Source organism: Rhipicephalus microplus, chromosome 10 (assembly GCF_043290135.1).
Source record: "Rhipicephalus microplus isolate Deutch F79 chromosome 10, USDA_Rmic, whole genome shotgun sequence".
NCBI classification, from domain to species: Eukaryota; Metazoa; Arthropoda; class Arachnida; order Ixodida; family Ixodidae; genus Rhipicephalus; species Rhipicephalus microplus.
In genome coordinates this window covers 12,962,508-12,981,270 of record NC_134709.1, presented here as the reverse complement: position 1 = coordinate 12,981,270, position 18,763 = coordinate 12,962,508, and the positions used below count along the sequence as shown (strand labels likewise).

The following is an 18,763-nucleotide window of genomic DNA, read 5'->3' as shown; positions in this document are numbered from 1 at the left end:
ACAAGGATCCCATTTTCAGAAAACAAGTTCGTTGAGATTTCGCTTCGAATCCCGGCGTGATTTTTGTCCGCCTCGTGCGGCGTCTGTCGTCGGCGGTTCGGATGAGGGGAAAGTTGGTGGTGGTCAGGACGTGTGCCACACCTGGCAGCGGTGCGCGGGGTTCATGGCGCGCTTCGACGGGCACCGGAACGCGGCGTGGAACTCAGGACTGTTCTTCAACGCAGTGTTCACCCTGCAACGCCGGCGAACAAATCTCGTTTAAAAAAAATGACGTACAACACGAGTGAACGCCTATATTCCGTAAACCATGCTAACCAGTGACTTAGCGGAGCAACGACTTAAAACAGTGACCTGGTGGTACGATAGAAAACGTTAACCCAACACTACATAAAGAAGAAACATTTTTTTTCTCAGTTTACAGTGCATACAACCTGAAATTTCCGGAAAGGTTCCGTCTACGGCCTAATGACGTCATTCAGGGATGCGCGCCCATTGGAGCAGGCCAAGTGCCTTCGCGAAGCAAATACCACGGACATCTAAATCGCAGCATAAAAGTCTTTTTCCCATTACTATAACGCAAAAATCTTGCCGTAATGATGACGACTGGGCGAAGTTAAGTCTTAAGGTACATAATGCCTACATTGCAGTCACTGACTGGTATAAAAGGTTTGTGCGTCTATGTGGCTCATATTGTTCTGTCACAATTATGATTGGTATCAGTCTATCGTTAGATAATTTTTGTGTGTCTCGCATCCACGCATCTCCCAAGCATCCACGCATCTCCCAAGCATCCAAGCATCTTAAGGTTGAGGACAAGCCTCAACCTTAAGATGCTTCACCCTTAAAATACCACCCATGCACTTTGTACAGAGCGAGGCTGAAACGTGCAGCCCCAGCGTTCCGACGGTGTATTTAATAATTTCTCAAGTCTTGGTATGGCTTGAACGGTGAGATCCGCCGGTCATCTAAGATGTCGAGGATGGCATCGAAAAGTCTGTTGAAGTACGTCGCCTACACCACAGTATCATTGTTCTGAAATTTAACGTCATCTCCTGCACGGACCGGCGTTGCACGGCACCACAGGGTGTACCCCGACCCACGGCCGCTACCTGATCATTCGAGCAGCTGCGATCCCAGAGAACTTCGGAAGCAGACAGAGTTAGAAATGCCGTCGGCTTGCCGAGCGTCCGACTTGTCATTTCGAGCACGTCCTTTTTGCGTTCCTGCCAGCAATAGACCATCTTTGGGTCTACACGCGTGAACGCCGTGTCTCGGTCAAGTGCACCTCTCACGACGTCACAACTCTCTTCGGCGAGTGATGCACGGCGCTCGCCACATCGTTGGTACGGAATGTGGTGGTCCCTTCAACGATGTCGAACCGGATCACTTCCATGGCCACGGCCACGACATGTTGCACGACTCGACGGTCCGAGCATCTCCTGGGCGGCTTTGGAGAACGGCGTGACGTGAGGGCTTGATTTTTCGTGGAGGGCAGAGGTATAGCTGCAGAAACGACAACTCCTCGGCGTGCTTTACGGGGGAACCTGCCCTTCTCCGGGAAGACCGGCTAGGTAATGCACGACGACGTCGACGAGACCAGTCGGGTTCACGGCTAAACACCGCAGTGCGGTTCATTGTGGATTGATTTTTTTTTTGCTTTGTTTATAACAGCACACGTCACAGGATACAACGAGAAGAGCCATTCAAAGATGTCTTTAGGAAGTCCTTAGCCCCCGTATTGGAGAACACAGCAACGGATGTCTTTTGTTTACATTGTGGTATACACTTTGACAAGCCGAGAATTATAAAAGCAACATGGCCATACACTGAGACATGCAAGGCTTTCGCCTTAAAGGGGTCCCGCAATGCTTTTCCAAGTAACCACAGAGCGCCTTCATTAAGGAGTTCATTGCCGGCGCTAGGTTGATTTTGTCAGTATCCGTCAAGTACGAGCGAATTTATAGCGATTTGTCACACGCGCTATTGTTGTACTCTTTTCCATCCTCCCCATGAACGCGCTGGAAGCTAAACAGGGACGGGTGGCACGGAGGAAAGAAGTTAACGTCACTCCCACGTCACGACCTTGAGCATTCACTTTCTTCGAACGCGCGGCTTTCAGTGCCATCGCGAGCGTGGGCAAGTGGCGGCATCTCGAGGCGGCCGCCGTCACTAAGCAGCTCTCGATGCTCAAAGCAGCCAATCCTCCCGTGAAATTGGGCGTACGCCGTGGTCATTGGTAGAGAGAAGAGGGAACGATTTCTATCTGACTTTGCGAGTTTTAAATTGTAAGCCGCGTGGTGCGCTACAAATGTTTGGCTCACGTGTTCTCATGAGCAGCGACTACCGATTGGAAAGTGTTTTTCAAAACATGCTAAAAAATGTTGCAGGGCCCTTTTGATAAATCATGGTCGCTAACCACGTCACAAATAAAAGTATTTAAAATACACATATATCAGACTGCGGGACCAGTCTCTACAAGATTTTTTTTTTCAGCGCGGTTCGTTTAGGCGCGCGCGAGTGACATTTGCATTAAGGGAAAAAATGCGTAGACAGCGAAACGATATTAAATCACATGCCTGTCCCGGTTGGTGACCACGCTGTGCTGGGAAGGCTTCACGGCTGGAGAGCTCCCGCAGTAACTCTGAAGCAAAAACAAAAGGCCATATATAAATATATAAAGATACCAAATATAGTGCCTGTTACGATTGAAACTATTTGCCAATAAAACTCTGTTTTCATCGAAACCAAAGTTTTTTTTTCTGTGACACAGACAATGATACACCTCAGATAACCAACTGAATTGATACAACCAGTTGAAAGACTTCCATAGATAGGACGAAACGTGTTTCCCATGGACAACAGATTCGAAATGCAAGCTTACGAATGTTCTGACTATAGTACGCTAACTGCTACGTGCTATCGTAATTGTGCAAGATTCGCAACAGAATAGAGAGTCATTGTACTAGAGTTATATCACTTCATAATATGTGTAATGTCAGCCCGTCGCTAAACATTTTCTTTCCTCTTTCACTATCTTCCAACAGCGAATGCGGTTGTTCGGTCTGCTGCATATCAAAACACGTGAAACTGACATTGTTGTTTTAGTGAACTTTACAAAGTCGAACTCACATTTCAGTTTCAGTTTGTTTAGCAATCTTTTTCAGCAATCATGTTAAAGTACAGTGATTCAACGTTTTCATACAATGGCAATGGTCAACACAAAACTAAATGTAAATCAAATTAAAAAGTGAAAAAGATGCAGGGACAGGAATTAAAAGCTGCTAAAAAGCAGCTTGACGGGATTCCTGACCTGACATTCTAGGAACCCTCCCTCCCGCAGTTCACCTCTTCCCGACACACACTCGCACATACTTCCACGTATCACGTTATGTTCGGCACATGCATACGGCAGTCGAGTAAAACAAAAGAACAGCGCGTCGATCTATTGACGCCAACTTCTAGAATGAGTACAGTGACGTGGAAAGGTAAGGAGAGAGAAAAGTGGTGCATGTTTACTCGTTGCCTCCGAGATCACGCTCGAAGCGCCTTGTCACTACTGTAATCTCGGAGGCCACAGCCTGATGCACCCCATTTCTCTTCTCTCACCCTTATATAGCAACTGCTCCTCACATATGCTAGGCCCGCGTGCTCAGATTTGGGCGCACGTTAAAGAACCCCAGGTGGTGGAAATTTTCGCAACCTTCCACTACGGCGTCTCTCATAATCGTATGGTGGTTTTGGGACGTTAAACCCCACATATCAATCAATCCTCACATATGCGCGTCCGCCGTTGACACGCCGTGACGTCACTCACCGACGCGTAAGACACGAAGAAAAACTGGTCCACGTCGATGTTGAAGACCTTCACGAAGCTCTTGCGGTCGATGTTCTTCTGGCTCACAAACTGCTTGTAGATCTGTCGCGAAATAAGAGGGGGCGCTGTGAAACGTGCTTGCGTGCACATCTGGTATCGTGACATATTTTCAGTGGGTGCACATGTGACTGAGACATGTGCCTCATTAATAAAGTAGGTCCATAATTGTTAACATTATATACCATTTTTTGTACCCATACAATTGTATAAGTATGTGAATATAGAATTTTTGTAGGCACTTTCCAACCCACATCTGTAAAAATCCCTGACGGGATTGACAGTATTGTTAAATAAATAAAAAATAAAAAAGCAGTGACATAAACTCGCCTAACAGCCTATTCTTAAAACCCCAGCGAAGAAAATCGATATATGTGCGTGAGTACTGAAGCGTGCTTGCATACAGAAATACAGACAGCGTCGTGACTGGCTGCAGAAATTCGCTACTGCGAGGAACTTCAGCGCATGATATTAGTCAAAATGAATCAAGGTCGTGGCAGATTGCAAAGCACGTACAGGACTGAAAGAGTACGGAAACGAAGAGTCACCGGCAACGTTATTTTAGATTTAAACTTTGATACTTTATTTCCAACATTCATAATGCTGAGGACCATGGTCAAACAGCCTTCATTGGGCTTGACTAGAAGCGCGACCCCTCACCAACAGGCAATGAGTATTACCATGAAAATGCGCCAATGAGCAAAAAAGACTCAATGACATAATAAAGCCCGAAAAGGAATTAACGAGTGAAAAAGAATAAAACAAAAAACTCGAACTTAATCTTTGCGTTTCCCTTTGACTTAAGATATAAAACCTCAAGTGAGACAATGTGGGGAGAACAATGTTAGCTCCAAAAGGTTTTGCAAGAGGTATAATTAGCCCAAAAATACCGGGAGATTGGTGTAAGATTGACATACCTTGAAGCTCGGGCTGATGGCAGCGGAGTCTGCGACCACTGAAAGTACTTCCTGCGTGAAAGGAAAACATAGCAACAATAGTTCTAGCTTCTAAACTCGTCGCAACCTATAAGACATGGCGCTGTTTTGATCGCACCAGAGCAGTTTTGAAAAATTTATTTTTTTTTCCTCGCACCACGCAATTGTGATGCGAAGAGTGAACTGAACCCTTATTTCATAGAAAAGGGTGACCCTCGTCCGCAGTTTGGGAATAGGTAGGGAAAGGATGGTTGGACGACCAGCGTAAATAAGTATAACGAACTGGTATCAGTTGTGTGAATTCATCCCTCTTCACTTGATGCTCAATAGAGTCGCTATCGCACGAGATAGTCGACCACTTCTACACCTATAGAAACAGCGCATTTATACTAGCAGAATTAGCAGGACGTTTGGGGTGATTCACCATCAATAAAGTTTTTTTTACGTTGTATAGGATGTTCGATCCTCCTCGCGAAACACTGAGCAACTCTAAATTGGGTGATTTAAATCTTTTCAGCAGGAAAAGAATGCATGGCCCATTCGGCCATCCAATAAAAGACATTCGAGCAGAGCTTGGTACAAGTTACAAATACCGGTGGCGGTTTCGTACGCGAAAAATTCGGCGCCGGCCGGCTACACGAATGGGGCTCTGAAGGTGCGTCGGTCACATGCGTATTTAAACGCGCCGTTTGCCTATATAGTTGATGCCAATAGTGGAAATGTCGCAGATTAGCCACTTATGGTATAAGACAGCGAGACTCTTAAGCGAGCTCCTTTTCATCACGCCGCCACATTTCATTGTTGAATCGATATCATATTATAGAGAGTTTTAGTACTGCGGAACGGTGCTACGTACGCATCACGCAAGCGCCTTGCGTTACGTGGCGTCGTTTGCTACTAATCGGCTTTTAGTACGCCGTAGTACCCGGTACGCAACGAGCGTGTAGCGTGTTGCGCCATCTGGTAGATCAAAATAGAAGCACGTGTTGTTGACAGCCAATGTGAGCCAATGCAAGTGTTATAGCCAGATTATGGCCATATTTTAAACCACAGAGCCGGTCGGTGCAGCGGTGCTTGCCTTCGATGCCGCCATTTTGCAAAACGAAGCCTCGCGCTGTCGCGAACTTGTTCGAGAGCGGCGCGATCACCTCATACGTACGCACGCACGCATCTCATGCGTGCGTACGTAGCAGCTGCGTACGTAACGCGATACGTGCGCGTTGTGGTCTGCGCATGCGCACTACGCAGAACGTGGCGTCCTTACGTACGCAACGCCGCCACGTACGCAGCGTACGCAATACTAAAACTCTCTAATATGAACGCATTATACGTCACGTTTTGTCGCCAGTACGTTAGTTGGAATTAGTTCGCGCGATCCGGTCAGAATAGACTTGGTACATCTTGGTCGGGTTAAGGCTAGAATAGTGTAGCTTTGGCCGGATTAGAGGATCGTAAGACAATACCGCCTCTGAAGCGTTCTGGCTGGCGGTCTCGGACAGCTGCTTGGTGAAACACTGGCGCGTGTCCTTGAAGTGCTTCTTGGTGACGTCAGACCAGGTGGCCTGTGAGTAAGGACTGACGTGATCACCGGCTCCTGTCGATTTCGGAGAGAGTAAAAGTGGTGCAACAAAGCTATAATGAAAAGAGGCTAAAATAGCGTAACAAGGTCAAAAGTTACCGAACGCCCATGGACGCAAAATAGACTAAAGACAAACAAAAGAATCAAGGCCTTGAAGTTTCACTTCGCGATAATGCAATTCTCAAAGGAATATTCACTCTAAGCGAATTCAGCCTTTAAAGGTGTACTGATAGGAGAACAAGTTCAGTCATTTTTTTTTTTTTGCGCCAAATGAAAAGCCAGTTTTTCAAGAGCCTATAAAGCGTATTAGTAGGCATGAGTGCACCCCTAATATTAAATTTGTAAATTTGTAGTTTACATTTTTTTCTGGGTGAAGGGGCCAGTCAAGCTGTGTGAAATGCAGCTTTTTTTCCCTTCGCACCAAACCACGTATACAGTGTATTTTCGTGTACTTGTCACGTGGTTGAATGATCTCAAACTGAAATACAATATTATATATTCGCAAAACACACTTTCGGTTCCCATTGTATCCTGACGTTACGACAATGTGGGACCAGCTGAACACAGGCTCGGTCTACGGACATTTGCGTGGCCACTCCGCTTTGTGGGTCTGTTGGTGACGCCCAAGCGGCCTTATTGAATGTTTCGGTACCTGACGTCATCACAACTAGCCGCACTGTTGAGTGAAGTCCCCGTAATCGAAACTGTAGCGTGACGTCACAATAGTGTCGATGTCAACAAGTGCGGTATGAGAAAACCTACTTTTAATGTTACAATAAAGTATTCTATCAGCATTTACCGAGCTTCACAACTGCTAAGAGCCCCGCCGCGGTGGTTTACTGGCTAAGGCACTCGGCTGCTCAGCCACAGGTTTCGATGGAGGCGAAAATGCTGTAGGCCCGCGTGCTCAGATTTGGGTGCGCGTCAAAGAACTACAGGTGGTCGAAATTTCTGAGCTCCTCCCCTATACGGCGTCTCTCATAATCATATGGTGATTTCGGGACGTTAAGCTTCGCATATCAATCATGTCAATCAATCGAAATTGCCAAGAGGCATCGCTGTATTCAGGGGACTTGTATGAGAGATAAAACTGACTTTGAAAATTTACGTCTGACGAACGCTTTAACAGAATTAGACACGTACCTTCCCGCAGAATCTGAGACACCAGGCAACGAGAGAGCTTGGGCAGGGTGTCCGGTATGTGCATCATGCTACAAAAAAAAAAAAGACAGGGCAAGAAGAACTTTAGTTACACTCGACAAATATCGTAGACAAAGAAACTAGTTATCGTAAACGACGCAAGGCCAATAATAATAATAATAATAATAATAATAATAATAATAATAATAATAATAATAATAATAATAATAATAATAATAATAATAATAATAATAATAATAATAATAATAATAATAACACGCACAGGAAGTTGTCGTGTGAGGGATGAGAGACGTTCCAGAAGGACACCGGAGCATCTGCAAAAAAAAATCGTAAATAAATAAATCTTCGCCTAAATGGGTAACCAAAACGTCGACGCGTGAACTCACAGATGCTTGTTCCTTGTGCGTCAAAGGAACACTCCGGATCGAGGATTGTACCCAGCCACCTGCGACGCCGAGAATAAACGTTTGTAATCCGTCGGCATAGCGATGGAATTACGCTGGTTTGCATCTATCCTAAACCGGTGCTATCTCGTACAGAGCTGCCTCTTGCCGCAGCTAACGGTAGCTGTGATAAGCGGTAAAGTTGATAAAGACGATAGGAACAGAGAAACGGCGAAACACGTTAGCTGAACACATTTACGTTACCTCCGTAAACTGCCCACCACCCCTGAAATTCGCACTTGACAGTTCGCGATGCGAACTTCTCATGCCATTCTTATAAACTTCTCATGTCGTTCTTGTAAACACGACGTCTCTTTTACAGAACACAAATTTCACCGCTCCGAGAGCAAATTACAAGGGTAATGTTTAAGAAAATGGGGACAATTAGACAATAGCCGAAGGCAATCGCTGAACACATCACTAAGTCGAGGATCGTAAACGTCGATAATACGAAACTAACAAAAAAATAATGAAGTCAAGGAAAACATAGTGGACATACGTTACTGGCATTTTTTTTTCCTCCCGTCTATAACTGAACTGTTCGAATATCACGGGAAATCAATGTTGTTGCAAAATTAGCCTAACAGCCGGTGAAAGCTGATCCCAATTAGACGTAGAAACCTAACGTAACTGCATAAAAATGATATTCTTTTCATTTGACATAACCATTGTCGTATGGAGGTCTTTAGAATGTAATATGTCCATAATATTAATAGACACTCTCTCTTTGCATTTTTTAATATTCTGTTCACATCGTAGTTCCAACCAGCGCCAGCTCCACCCCGTTCTTTGACATTCGGCCCAAATAGTGGCCAACATGTGGCATTTGCGACTAACGATCGTCATAACCATCGTGTCCTGTCCTTGCCTTTCGTCCATGTGGGCTGCCTCCGTTTTGAGCGTGTTCTCGAACAGCGCCTTCCGAATGGTCGCGTACGAACGGAGACCCTCGTTCTCGGTCACCATCGGAACCTGATCAAGAGATAAAATAACGACCAAGACTTGAGGACATACGTACGTGGCGCCATCTACCGGCGACCGAAACGGCGCACCGTCATTAGTGAATAAGAAGTAGGCGAAACAATCATACCTAACGAAAGCAGCTAGTTATCAAAAAACAACTTCCGGTTAATTGCAGCAGAGAACCACTGGAGCATTGTGGTAAAATTGGAGTATCGCACTACAGAGCATATGGCTTCCCAGGACAATTGGAGCACCACCCATTGGAAACACGAGGGGCATCTCTGTAAAATATTAAGCAGTGTGGGAAGCCATGCGGCTTGTAGCACGACACTAATTTTACCAGAATGATCCCGTCGCTCTCTGCTCCTTGTAAACGGGAGTCGTTCTTGATTAATAGATTTTTTTTTTTTTGTCAGATATGTTCTTTTTCACTTACGGCACGCCACCGTCGTCGTTGCCAGAGATGGAGCTTCGTACACATGTACCTCAAATCCCGATCATGGATCAATGCGAATGGCACTCTATAGAAACACATCGGCCGACACGATCACACACAACTTACACGTGTTTTGCGCTGCATATCATATTTACGTTCGCATTATTCGCGTACACCACTTGCTTAGTCCTTAATTGTTCTTAATTCACCGCTCGCTTCTTCATTTTTTTTTTTATCATTTGCGATTCTCGTTCGACGGGTTGATTTCCACTGCTGTCCAATTCGCTACCACCGCTTCCCAACGTAGCTGGTAACGGACGGTGCATACAAAAAAAAAACTAATGCTTCCGCAGTTTCATGGATAAAAACCGGAACCTCATGGCGAGGTACGCCAAAGTACCCCTCCCCACTCCGCCCGAATTTTCTTTCTGTGCTATAGCATACTGAACACAAAATCACACACGGCCACATATCTGCCTCGCCGGACCCCACTATAGATCAAAAAGGTGGCCTCCCCTTACCCCTCTCCCCACTCCACAAACAGAAAATTACCCGCCTACGCTCCTGTAGCTAGATAAAAGCCCGTCGAAGCAATGTTCAATGAACGAGTGTTTCACTGTAGCAGCAAACTTATAGCAAACAGTGCACTCACGTTTTCGTGTTGGGCAAAAACCTTGAACTTGTCGCCTATCCAGCCGGGATGGAAAGTCCTCACGTGGCTACTCATCACCTGGAATGCAGAAGTTTTAAAAAAAGGAAAGAAACAGAGAGCACTGCTGATGTCTTTAACCCTTTATGACCCACGTTATTTCCAATGTAAGCAACTAGTTTTTAGACTGAGACGCACGCTATCATAGCAGTTAAACAAAAAAAATCTTTGCTCACACTTTCTAATCAACATTGACTAACCCCAGAGAATCGTTTCTTGCTATATTATTTTTACTTAATTGATGATATTTTATTAAGTTTCTCAGATGGGATAAGACAATGCCCAAAAGTTAACATTCGAATTTTCGCCACAGAATTAGAACAAGTGCCCTATTTTTACACGGTGAAAGAAGCTGCCCCGGCGAGAATCCACTTCTGTAATGTATTCGTTAACACGTGACCTCGCATTGTTATGTCGACGAGGTATGCACTTTATGTAGAGAAGATGTCAAGCATGAGCTGCTGAGGAAGCGCAACGCTTTATATTTGTCAGGTGTTACCTTGCCTACAAAATTTATACGATTTCGATTGGAATCGCTGAGCCTGAAAGGGTTAAAAATTTGTTTCCGGCAAATAACTACGCTTCTTTTTCTTACCTTCTTCGACACCCTGGCCTTGGTCGCACCGTCCATCCAGTCTATCTTCTTCACTAAGGAGGACACGGCGGCTTTCGTGGCTCCGGTGACGTTTGCAGCCTGATCGAAGATGTGATAGAGCATACAGTGAGACCGTATATAGGGTGGGTCGGTTGACATCTTATAATTTAGTGCCAACAACAAACTAAGACATGGAAAAGAAAGAGCAGCAGACATTTAACTTTTTGCTCCCCCTGTATACTTACTGTTTACTCGACAAGTACTAGGTGCGGCATGATATCACCCAATTGAAACACTTACTTTCGATTAAATTAACAGCGCGAAAGCGCGACAGAAACGGGGCGTAGCCATGGGGTGGTATACCGAATCCATGTTCTCCCTTCCCCCCTCCCGGAATTTCACAGCAAAAGCTGTTATAACAGCAAGGGACACGTGCGCTATAGCTGTCCGCCGCCGTTGCCGACGTCCGTAACCATTATCGCGCGAAATGAAAATAAAAACCTCAGTAGATAAAAGAAACTACCAAGGACACAATAGCCATACAGTTTCCTAAAATTAACTAGAGGGGACTCTGTCACTGCGATCGTTCAGCGACCATGGGAATGATATGTAGTACACACATTTTCCTATAGTCTTCGCACTTGCGGGCGGCGAATCGTACTTGCAGCTTTGTTTATTGCTGTGTTTCGGTTTTGTTGTGAAAGAAAGATTCAACCTTTTTGAACTTCGAGACCCGATTTGGAAAGGTAAGCCTAAAAGAATAAGGTGGTGAAGCGCAACCACTGAACATTTGCCGATTTTTTTGTTTCGTGAAAAAACAGCTCCAAGCCACACGAACACACACGGAGCCAGAAGCAGGCCAGAAGTACGAAGATTAGACAACTGTGCGTACTACCCATCATTCCCATGCTCGCTGAAGCGCCGTGCGTTGCAACTCCCATTGACACTAGCGCCAGAGTTCCCTCTATAGCGTATATTGGGAAACTCTACGAGAATAGCAACCGAATACGGGTCTCCTGCGTGCGAGCCCAGTATTCTACTACAGCGCCACGCCGGAGCTCGAAACTGCAGCAAACAGGACTTACGCATGCTTACTGTCGGGAAAGTAATCGCGGTAATATAGGAGTAATGAAGTGTTCTAGAACAGCAGAAGGAACAAGCAGGCGTCACACAATGCAATTTGCGTAACGAGTGGCTTATCGAATGCCCTAACCCATTACTAAAGCTTCGCGCAAAAATGTCATGGTCTTCAGCCGCAGTATATAAAAAATTGCTAAAATTTTCTTGTAAACGCGTAGCTAGTGGCACGCTTATCCGAAGAAGGATGGCACAACAAATGCCTGCCTACTACACGAAATCGATTTATGGCTTAGTGGGCACTCTGCAAGTGCGCTCTTAGGAGTTATCCAAATACTCTATAAAAAAGACTCTGAAGGGCCGCTCTTCCAGCTATAGCTTTGACTGTGCTGCGCGTTCCGCACAGGCCTGGCGGTTTCTTTTCTTTTTTTTTCGCCATAGCACAGAGAGAGAAAAAAGGTTATTTCAAGGGAGTTCCCCCTCCCCCCGATATCAATGATGTTCCTCCCCTCCCCCCAAAAAGAAAAACTCTGCCTTTCGCCCCTGGATGGAGGGTAAAAAATAAAACAACATTAGCGCAGGTAAAAATAATGGTAAAATATTGCAGAGGTTTACAAAGGCAAGGCATCGCGCGGAACGGACCTTAAAGTCGCGCAGTCCCTGCTTGAAGGCGTTGAATCCGGCGTAGAGTGACATGACGGGGAGCGATTCGGCGATCACGCCCAGACAGATCTCCTTGCGCAGGGCGGGAGACCTTCCGAGCGCGCTGAGCGCTTGCAGCTTGGACGGCAGGAAAGGCGACGCCGCCACCACCTCCCGGAAGCCGAGGTAGTTGAGCACGATGTGCCTGCGACATACGGTCGCGTCGACGGTTCTCCATTACTGGCTAGTCGAGTACTTAAGGGTCTCGTTGATGAACTGTAATACAGCGACGCTGGGGTACAAAGGCGATCACGATGCCTGGTGATGCATCTTGCGCGGCAGCCCGATGGTACAAACAACAGATATGCAACTTCGGATAGCGACATCCGTTGCTCTTAGGTCTAACGGCATAAAATGGCGCGATAATCGCAAAGGTCATGTGACTGGTTGATTTTATTGATGGATATGTTGGGTTCAACGTCCCATAACCACCATATGATTATGAGAGACGCCGTAGTGGAGGGCTCCGGAAATTTCGACCACCTGGGGTTCTTTATAACGTGCACCCAGATCAGAGCGCACGGGCCTACAGAATTTTCGCCTCCATCGGAAATGCAGCCGCCGCAGCCGGGATTTGATCCCACGACCTGCGGGTCCGCAGCCACTAGACCATCGCGCCGGGGCAAAGGTCATGTGACTGTCAAAATACTAGAGCAGTTTCTTCAGCTGGTCATCAGTGTGCGTGACGTCGCATCACGGAAACACGACAAATAGGCAATATTTGTGCCACAAACTTCACGAATTCTCAACTGTGCGCCCCTTCGTCGAAGGGAGGGCGCCTTTATACTGGGAAAAGACTTTTAGCTACTAACTATGCGGCAACGGCGCCTCCACGTCTTACGTATACACCTGCAGCGCAAGAGGGTACGCCTGTGTTCGGGGAACATCACCTCAAGGGCGATGCGTCCGCCCCCAAAAATTGAGTGACTGCTTCGGCAGTTGACGTTGAACCAGCGAAAAGCGCGGTCATCGTGTCGCGAGTCTCGCGTAGGCGGCGAAAGTGAGGCCAGGGGAGGGAAGGGGGCGCTTATGGTTGCCGCACTAGCGCGGCAACGATCAGCGCGCGGATTGTGCCCCCACAGCAGGAGGGAGCTTCTACGGGCTGCGCTCCCAACATGAAAAAAACGGTGCGAAAAGTGTACCTGGAGCGACCGTGTTTCTTTCACACCCGTGTTTTGTATAGTTACGTGAGATCGCCTCTAAATGAGTTGACTGCCGGCCTCACTTCGTGTATCAACGCTGTCACTACACACGAACCTTGTTGAGGTAATCTACTGTGGCCGCATGAGTACGTCAGTTAGACTCAAACACTACACGTGCAACCCGCACGGCTCGACTGGCGGGGCCTCGCAACAAAGTGTGTGACAATTTGTGACGTGTAAAGCATGTGCAGTACAGAGAGAATGAAATGCGTCCAGCTTATTGCACATGGATAACCATGCGCATGCTTGCTGAGATCGACGTGGTTGCCGAGGTACAAGGAGGCGCTTACATCAATGCTGCCCGATTCCTTGTGCATACTTCTGACGGCAACAGCCAGGACGTGTTGCTAGCTCGTATCACTCTCGACTATAGGTGTGAGTCACGGGATCGGAACTGCACCGCAACGATACTTACGGTACCATTACATCTCTTATCCACTGATACATATAGGCTGGTTTTCGTGACAGCGAAGCCAGGCAGAGTAGAAAAAAAAAAGCCTCGGCCTGAACAAGGAATCGTTAACATTGCTCAAGCGGAATGCCGAGGCCCGAGTAGAGCGACTTACGGAGCCGTCTCCTTGGTGGTAGCCAGGAGGTCATCGAGAAAATCGACGTCTTTGACAAGGAACTCGGTGGACGTGGTTACGTGCGTGATGTTCTCGAGGGCAATGTTCAGAAACTGCGGGGGGGAAACAAGTTGGCGGGTCTTAAAATGCGATTAACTTACATGTTTATCGATGGCAAATCGTCGAAGGTGTTTAACCTGTTAAAGCTGTCCAAAGCGGGAATGATGTAGTCATCATATTGAACAAAAAAAAACTTGGGGCGGGGTAGGGCATACTTTATCTTTCTGGACTGGTAACTTGTGCGATCGCATGTGATTGCACAGTGAAGGCTTTGTTTTGCGCACGCATAACGCCTTACATATTGGCAGCGTCAGCACAAGCGATGCGAAATAGCATCAGGTGATGACACCGGCCAGTGACGCCACAGCGTCCCACAATTCACGACGTCCCATACCCTGACGTCACAGATGACGTAATCTCACGGCATCGTCGCTCAGCCAAATGTAGGGCAATCCCGGAGGCACTAATGAAATACGAACGGGCATCAATAACATTGACTGGGACGAAAGCTTACGTTGGGTTTTTCAGCCCCGCTGTTCTTTGCCAGCTGTAAAGTAGTCAACCAGGTCCAACCTGATAAACGTTCCTGCCTTTCCTTTGCCTGCTCTCTTTACCGCGACATTTCTTTATTAATGTATAACAGTACACATGGACTCAACGCCATTATTCAGCGTCCAAGCAGAATTGCAGCGGGAACCAATCGGAGCTTGCGGAGAAGACGAATGTTACAGCGCTCGAAAGAGCCCGGTAACCGTGGCCGTCCACTCGTCCAATACATAGCCTAAAAGGGGGGCTTTTAAACGGGACATTGAGACTCGCCTGAGTCAGTTCTGGATGGTCGGCGAGCTTCTGGACGGCCATCTTGGGCTGGGCGCGCAGCATGTTGGCCAGGCGGCTCTCGAAGGCGGACACTTCGACGGCGAACACCGGTACAAGAAGGCGCTCGCGGAACGGGGACAGGGCGTGCATCACCGCGCCGTAGTACCACCTCACAGACCGGTTGCCCGCACGGGGAGGCAACAGCAGTTCTGGATGACCGATCTGAAATAGAATGGCGGGAGATGCAAGAAGTGGGTTTCGACGAAAAAAATCAAGATAAAAAAAACTGATGATTCATCTTCGATGAAACGTGTCCACGGCACGAATACACTTCGAGCTTATCGCATCTGTCCTCGGATGCGAGCTCAATCAGCAATGCTATCTTCCTTTCTACCCTTTTTCCTTTCTACAGTGCTGACTGCTGCTCGCCTGAAGGTCGCGGTATCGAATCCCGTCCACGGCGACTTCGTTTCAGTGAAGGCAAAATGCCAAGAGGGCCGTGTCCCTAGATTTAGGTGCGCGTTAAATAACTACACGCAGTCCAAATATCCACAGCTCTCCCTTACGGTGTGTCCGTTTTATCGGGGTTTCGAGACATAAAATCTCATTTATTCTTGTTGTTATTGTTTTTCTTGTTGTTGTTGTCGTCGTCGTTGTGTTTGTTTATTTTCTATCACGACCTAATTCTGTCTTGCATCCATTTATTTATTTTGCGGAAGCAGCACCCTCTCCTACGTGTGGCGACTTCCCTTTCAAAGGCCATACGACTTCTACAAAGGTTATTACACAAAAACACACACAGGACAGTCGTTACAATAAAACTTTTCACTAAAAACACTTTCTTCAACTATGACTCAATACCGACTATTTCAAATCGAGATTCCGCATAGCCTTTCTGCGCGGTATGTCGGTGCCGGTGTTATTTCAAGACACGTCTCATGTGTCTGTGTTAGCACACCTGTTCTTCGAGCTCGAAAAGATGTGTGGCCATCAAGGCCACTTTCGAAGCCGTGTTGTGGTTTACGAGCACCACACCGCATAGTGAAATGCGCTAGAGCCAGAATATTGGCCACGGTACCGCCACATCTCACCGAGAGTATGCTGGTGCCTTGCTTGTGCGGGTGCTTCTCGATTCCTATGGATAGGAGAGCGGGCAGGTTGAATCGACGCAGCAGTGTGGCGGCGGCTCGCCAGATGAGCGGCTGCTGTACGGGGTCGTTGAAGGGCCAGCCCGACAGGTCCGTCGACTCCTGCAGCTCGGCAAGGGGTTCCCAGCCTCGCTCGCTGATCGCCTCTGAAGGAATCGTAAATAATTAATCTAACCAGCGTGGAGGTTCACGATCAACAAGAAAAGTGCAGCGAAGAAAATATCAGAGCGACTTTAACAAGATGACAATAGGCGAAAGCCTTAGATGCTGTGATGGGGTTCTTCGAAATATTTGAATTAGCCGGACATCGTTGCGTCATCGAACACAACGTCCGTATGAAAGACGTGGAGGCTTCTTTCTGATTTTTTTTTTCACTTTGTCACAACACACGAACATGAAACAGGCAACACGCACTGATGATGACAAAATGACAAAACATCTTACAACCTACGTACAGAGCTCTAAGCAGTCGCAAAAACAAGTCAGTCCAACCGTAACTAAAACTCTCACTGGTGAGTGCTAGTATACCGAGGTGTCCCAGACGTCTACGGCGAGAACATATGTGCAAGGGGAGGCCATCGTCGGAGGAATCCGGCAAAGGGTAGGACGACATTCAGAAGAAGGCCCGACGAGGCGGGTAGGTTACGAAGATAGGGTCGACGAAATTGGGCAGTCTTCTCCTCGGACACGCGGGCCAGGGGCCACAGCCAAGCACTCGGTCTATCGCCCGACAGTGGACCTTGTGGCAGCGGTAACTTCCCACTGGCTCCGTGGACCGTCGAAGCTTGAGGCCAAGCGAAGCAAGCCGCTCCTACTCTTGACCTCTGCCAGGCACTCTGGGCAAACCACGACCGCGACGCTGGCGAACTGCCTCCAGCCTGCCTTCTTCCGGACGAACCAAGAGCTCCTTGCCGACTGCCGGGGCACTCCTTGGGTCGACGCCTCGGCTTCCCTTTGGAGTACTCTGGGTTGACCCACAAGTGATTTACCCCTACGACCTCCAAGCAACTCTGATTGGGCCACTTTGCTCTTCTGTTCTTGACATAACACCCTCGTGCCTCTCTTCATCGTCTTCGTATCGCTAGGGTTTTCTCGTTGCACGTGTACCGCTTGTCTTTTTGCTCCTTTTTTTGCCACTCACCGCATTCACGCTGTTTCGCACCAGCAGAACCGACGTCGTCATGTTCTACTGTACCTCACGCCCGAGCACTGCCGACCTTTCATGCGCACATCACATCACAGATGCACCGTCAAACACGACAAGCGGCTGTCGACCTTTGACTTCAACGCAAAGTGATGCCAGAAATCGCCATCGTACGATGATACCACGAAGGCGTCACAAGTCGCCAAAATGTGTTGCGTAATCCTCGCGTAACTATATATAACGTCACATCACAGCCCTCTAGTGTCACGAGACCAATTTTTATTTCAGCTTCGCATGTCTGCACATACACCACACATACAAACGCAAGAAAGGTCGGTTGAAAACCACCTCTAAAACATTACTGCCTACGCCACTGTTAAAGAGGAAGCGAGCTTACCTTTGTTCAAGCACTCCTTGTACAAGTGCCTGGCGGTCATCAGCTCCGGGAACCTATCCTGGGCTATGCGCGGAAAGCAATGGGAACAGTCACACACTGCACCAATGCCGCAAGACTGTAAACTCGCGTTTACAAGACTTAAGCTTGGGCTAGTTAGTGTGTATTCATACTGGCGAGTTCCTTCAGCGCGCGAACATAGGAAAGGAGGGACAAAGTGGTCTTTTAGTCTACTGTCTTTTTTTAGACGCGAAGCAGCCTAATCCGGTGTGTGGCGTGACCACCTTTACTGCGCATGCGCCAACTCTCCCCCTCTCTAAGCTTGAGCGCGAGTAGGGGCGACGTGGCAGAGCGCTGCCTCCACTTCGTTTCTCCTCTCCCATTTGTGCGCTCGTACATAATGCTGCGCTCGCTTGCTCCGTTGCACTCTCCTAGCAGCGCTGGGTGTTCACTTTGCGGCGCACACGCAGTAATGCACAGAAATGGGGAGGGGGGGGGGGGGCATAAGAGGTAAAAACATACCAAATGAAACATTTACGGAAACGTTTTTTTTTTTTTGCTATGTTCGCGTACTGAAGAAAATTGCATGTAAGCTCGCGTACGTCTATAAAGGAATTGCGATAGAAAATATACATTGTATACTATAATAATTTTTATACATCAGGTGCAACGCTACAGAAGCTAGCGATACTTCTTGCAGTAGGTGCGCTCGCACCAGCAAATATATAGCTCAATGATTTCACTACCCGTAATGTATTTTTTTAGTTTAATGACTTCTAAGGCGGAAGGGATCATCCGACTAATCTCACGCATTTCCAACTGTCGGGGCAGTCTTCGAGAGCACAACCTTCTCAGACTATTCCATGCATTCTCGATGAGCCACATAAGCTATGTCACATCTATGCACAGGTGGCAACTCCGTGAAAGAAATAAATTGAACATCCTCATAAGGAAAAGCA

General features: G+C 47.4%; 1 protein-coding gene across 1 annotated transcript in view; it reads right to left on the bottom strand.

Moving 5' to 3' along the window:
- Positions 1-2,563: 2,563 nt before the first annotated feature.
- LOC142774865 (uncharacterized) overlaps positions 2,564-18,763 on the bottom strand; it is a 38,972-nt gene continuing 22,772 nt past the window's right edge. The window contains exons 8-22 of the mRNA XM_075876009.1: positions 17,808-17,870; positions 16,210-16,412; positions 15,119-15,340; positions 14,240-14,352; positions 12,412-12,616; positions 10,693-10,791; positions 10,041-10,118; positions 8,858-8,961; positions 7,933-7,991; positions 7,809-7,860; positions 7,529-7,596; positions 6,270-6,400; positions 4,789-4,839; positions 3,815-3,916; positions 2,564-2,641 (exon numbers count right to left, since the gene is read on the bottom strand). Of these exons, the coding sequence (XP_075732124.1) occupies positions 2,564-2,641; positions 3,815-3,916; positions 4,789-4,839; positions 6,270-6,400; positions 7,529-7,596; positions 7,809-7,860; positions 7,933-7,991; positions 8,858-8,961; positions 10,041-10,118; positions 10,693-10,791; positions 12,412-12,616; positions 14,240-14,352; positions 15,119-15,340; positions 16,210-16,412; positions 17,808-17,870 (1,628 nt within the window). The remainder of the gene's footprint in view (positions 2,642-3,814; positions 3,917-4,788; positions 4,840-6,269; positions 6,401-7,528; positions 7,597-7,808; positions 7,861-7,932; positions 7,992-8,857; positions 8,962-10,040; positions 10,119-10,692; positions 10,792-12,411; positions 12,617-14,239; positions 14,353-15,118; positions 15,341-16,209; positions 16,413-17,807; positions 17,871-18,763) is intronic.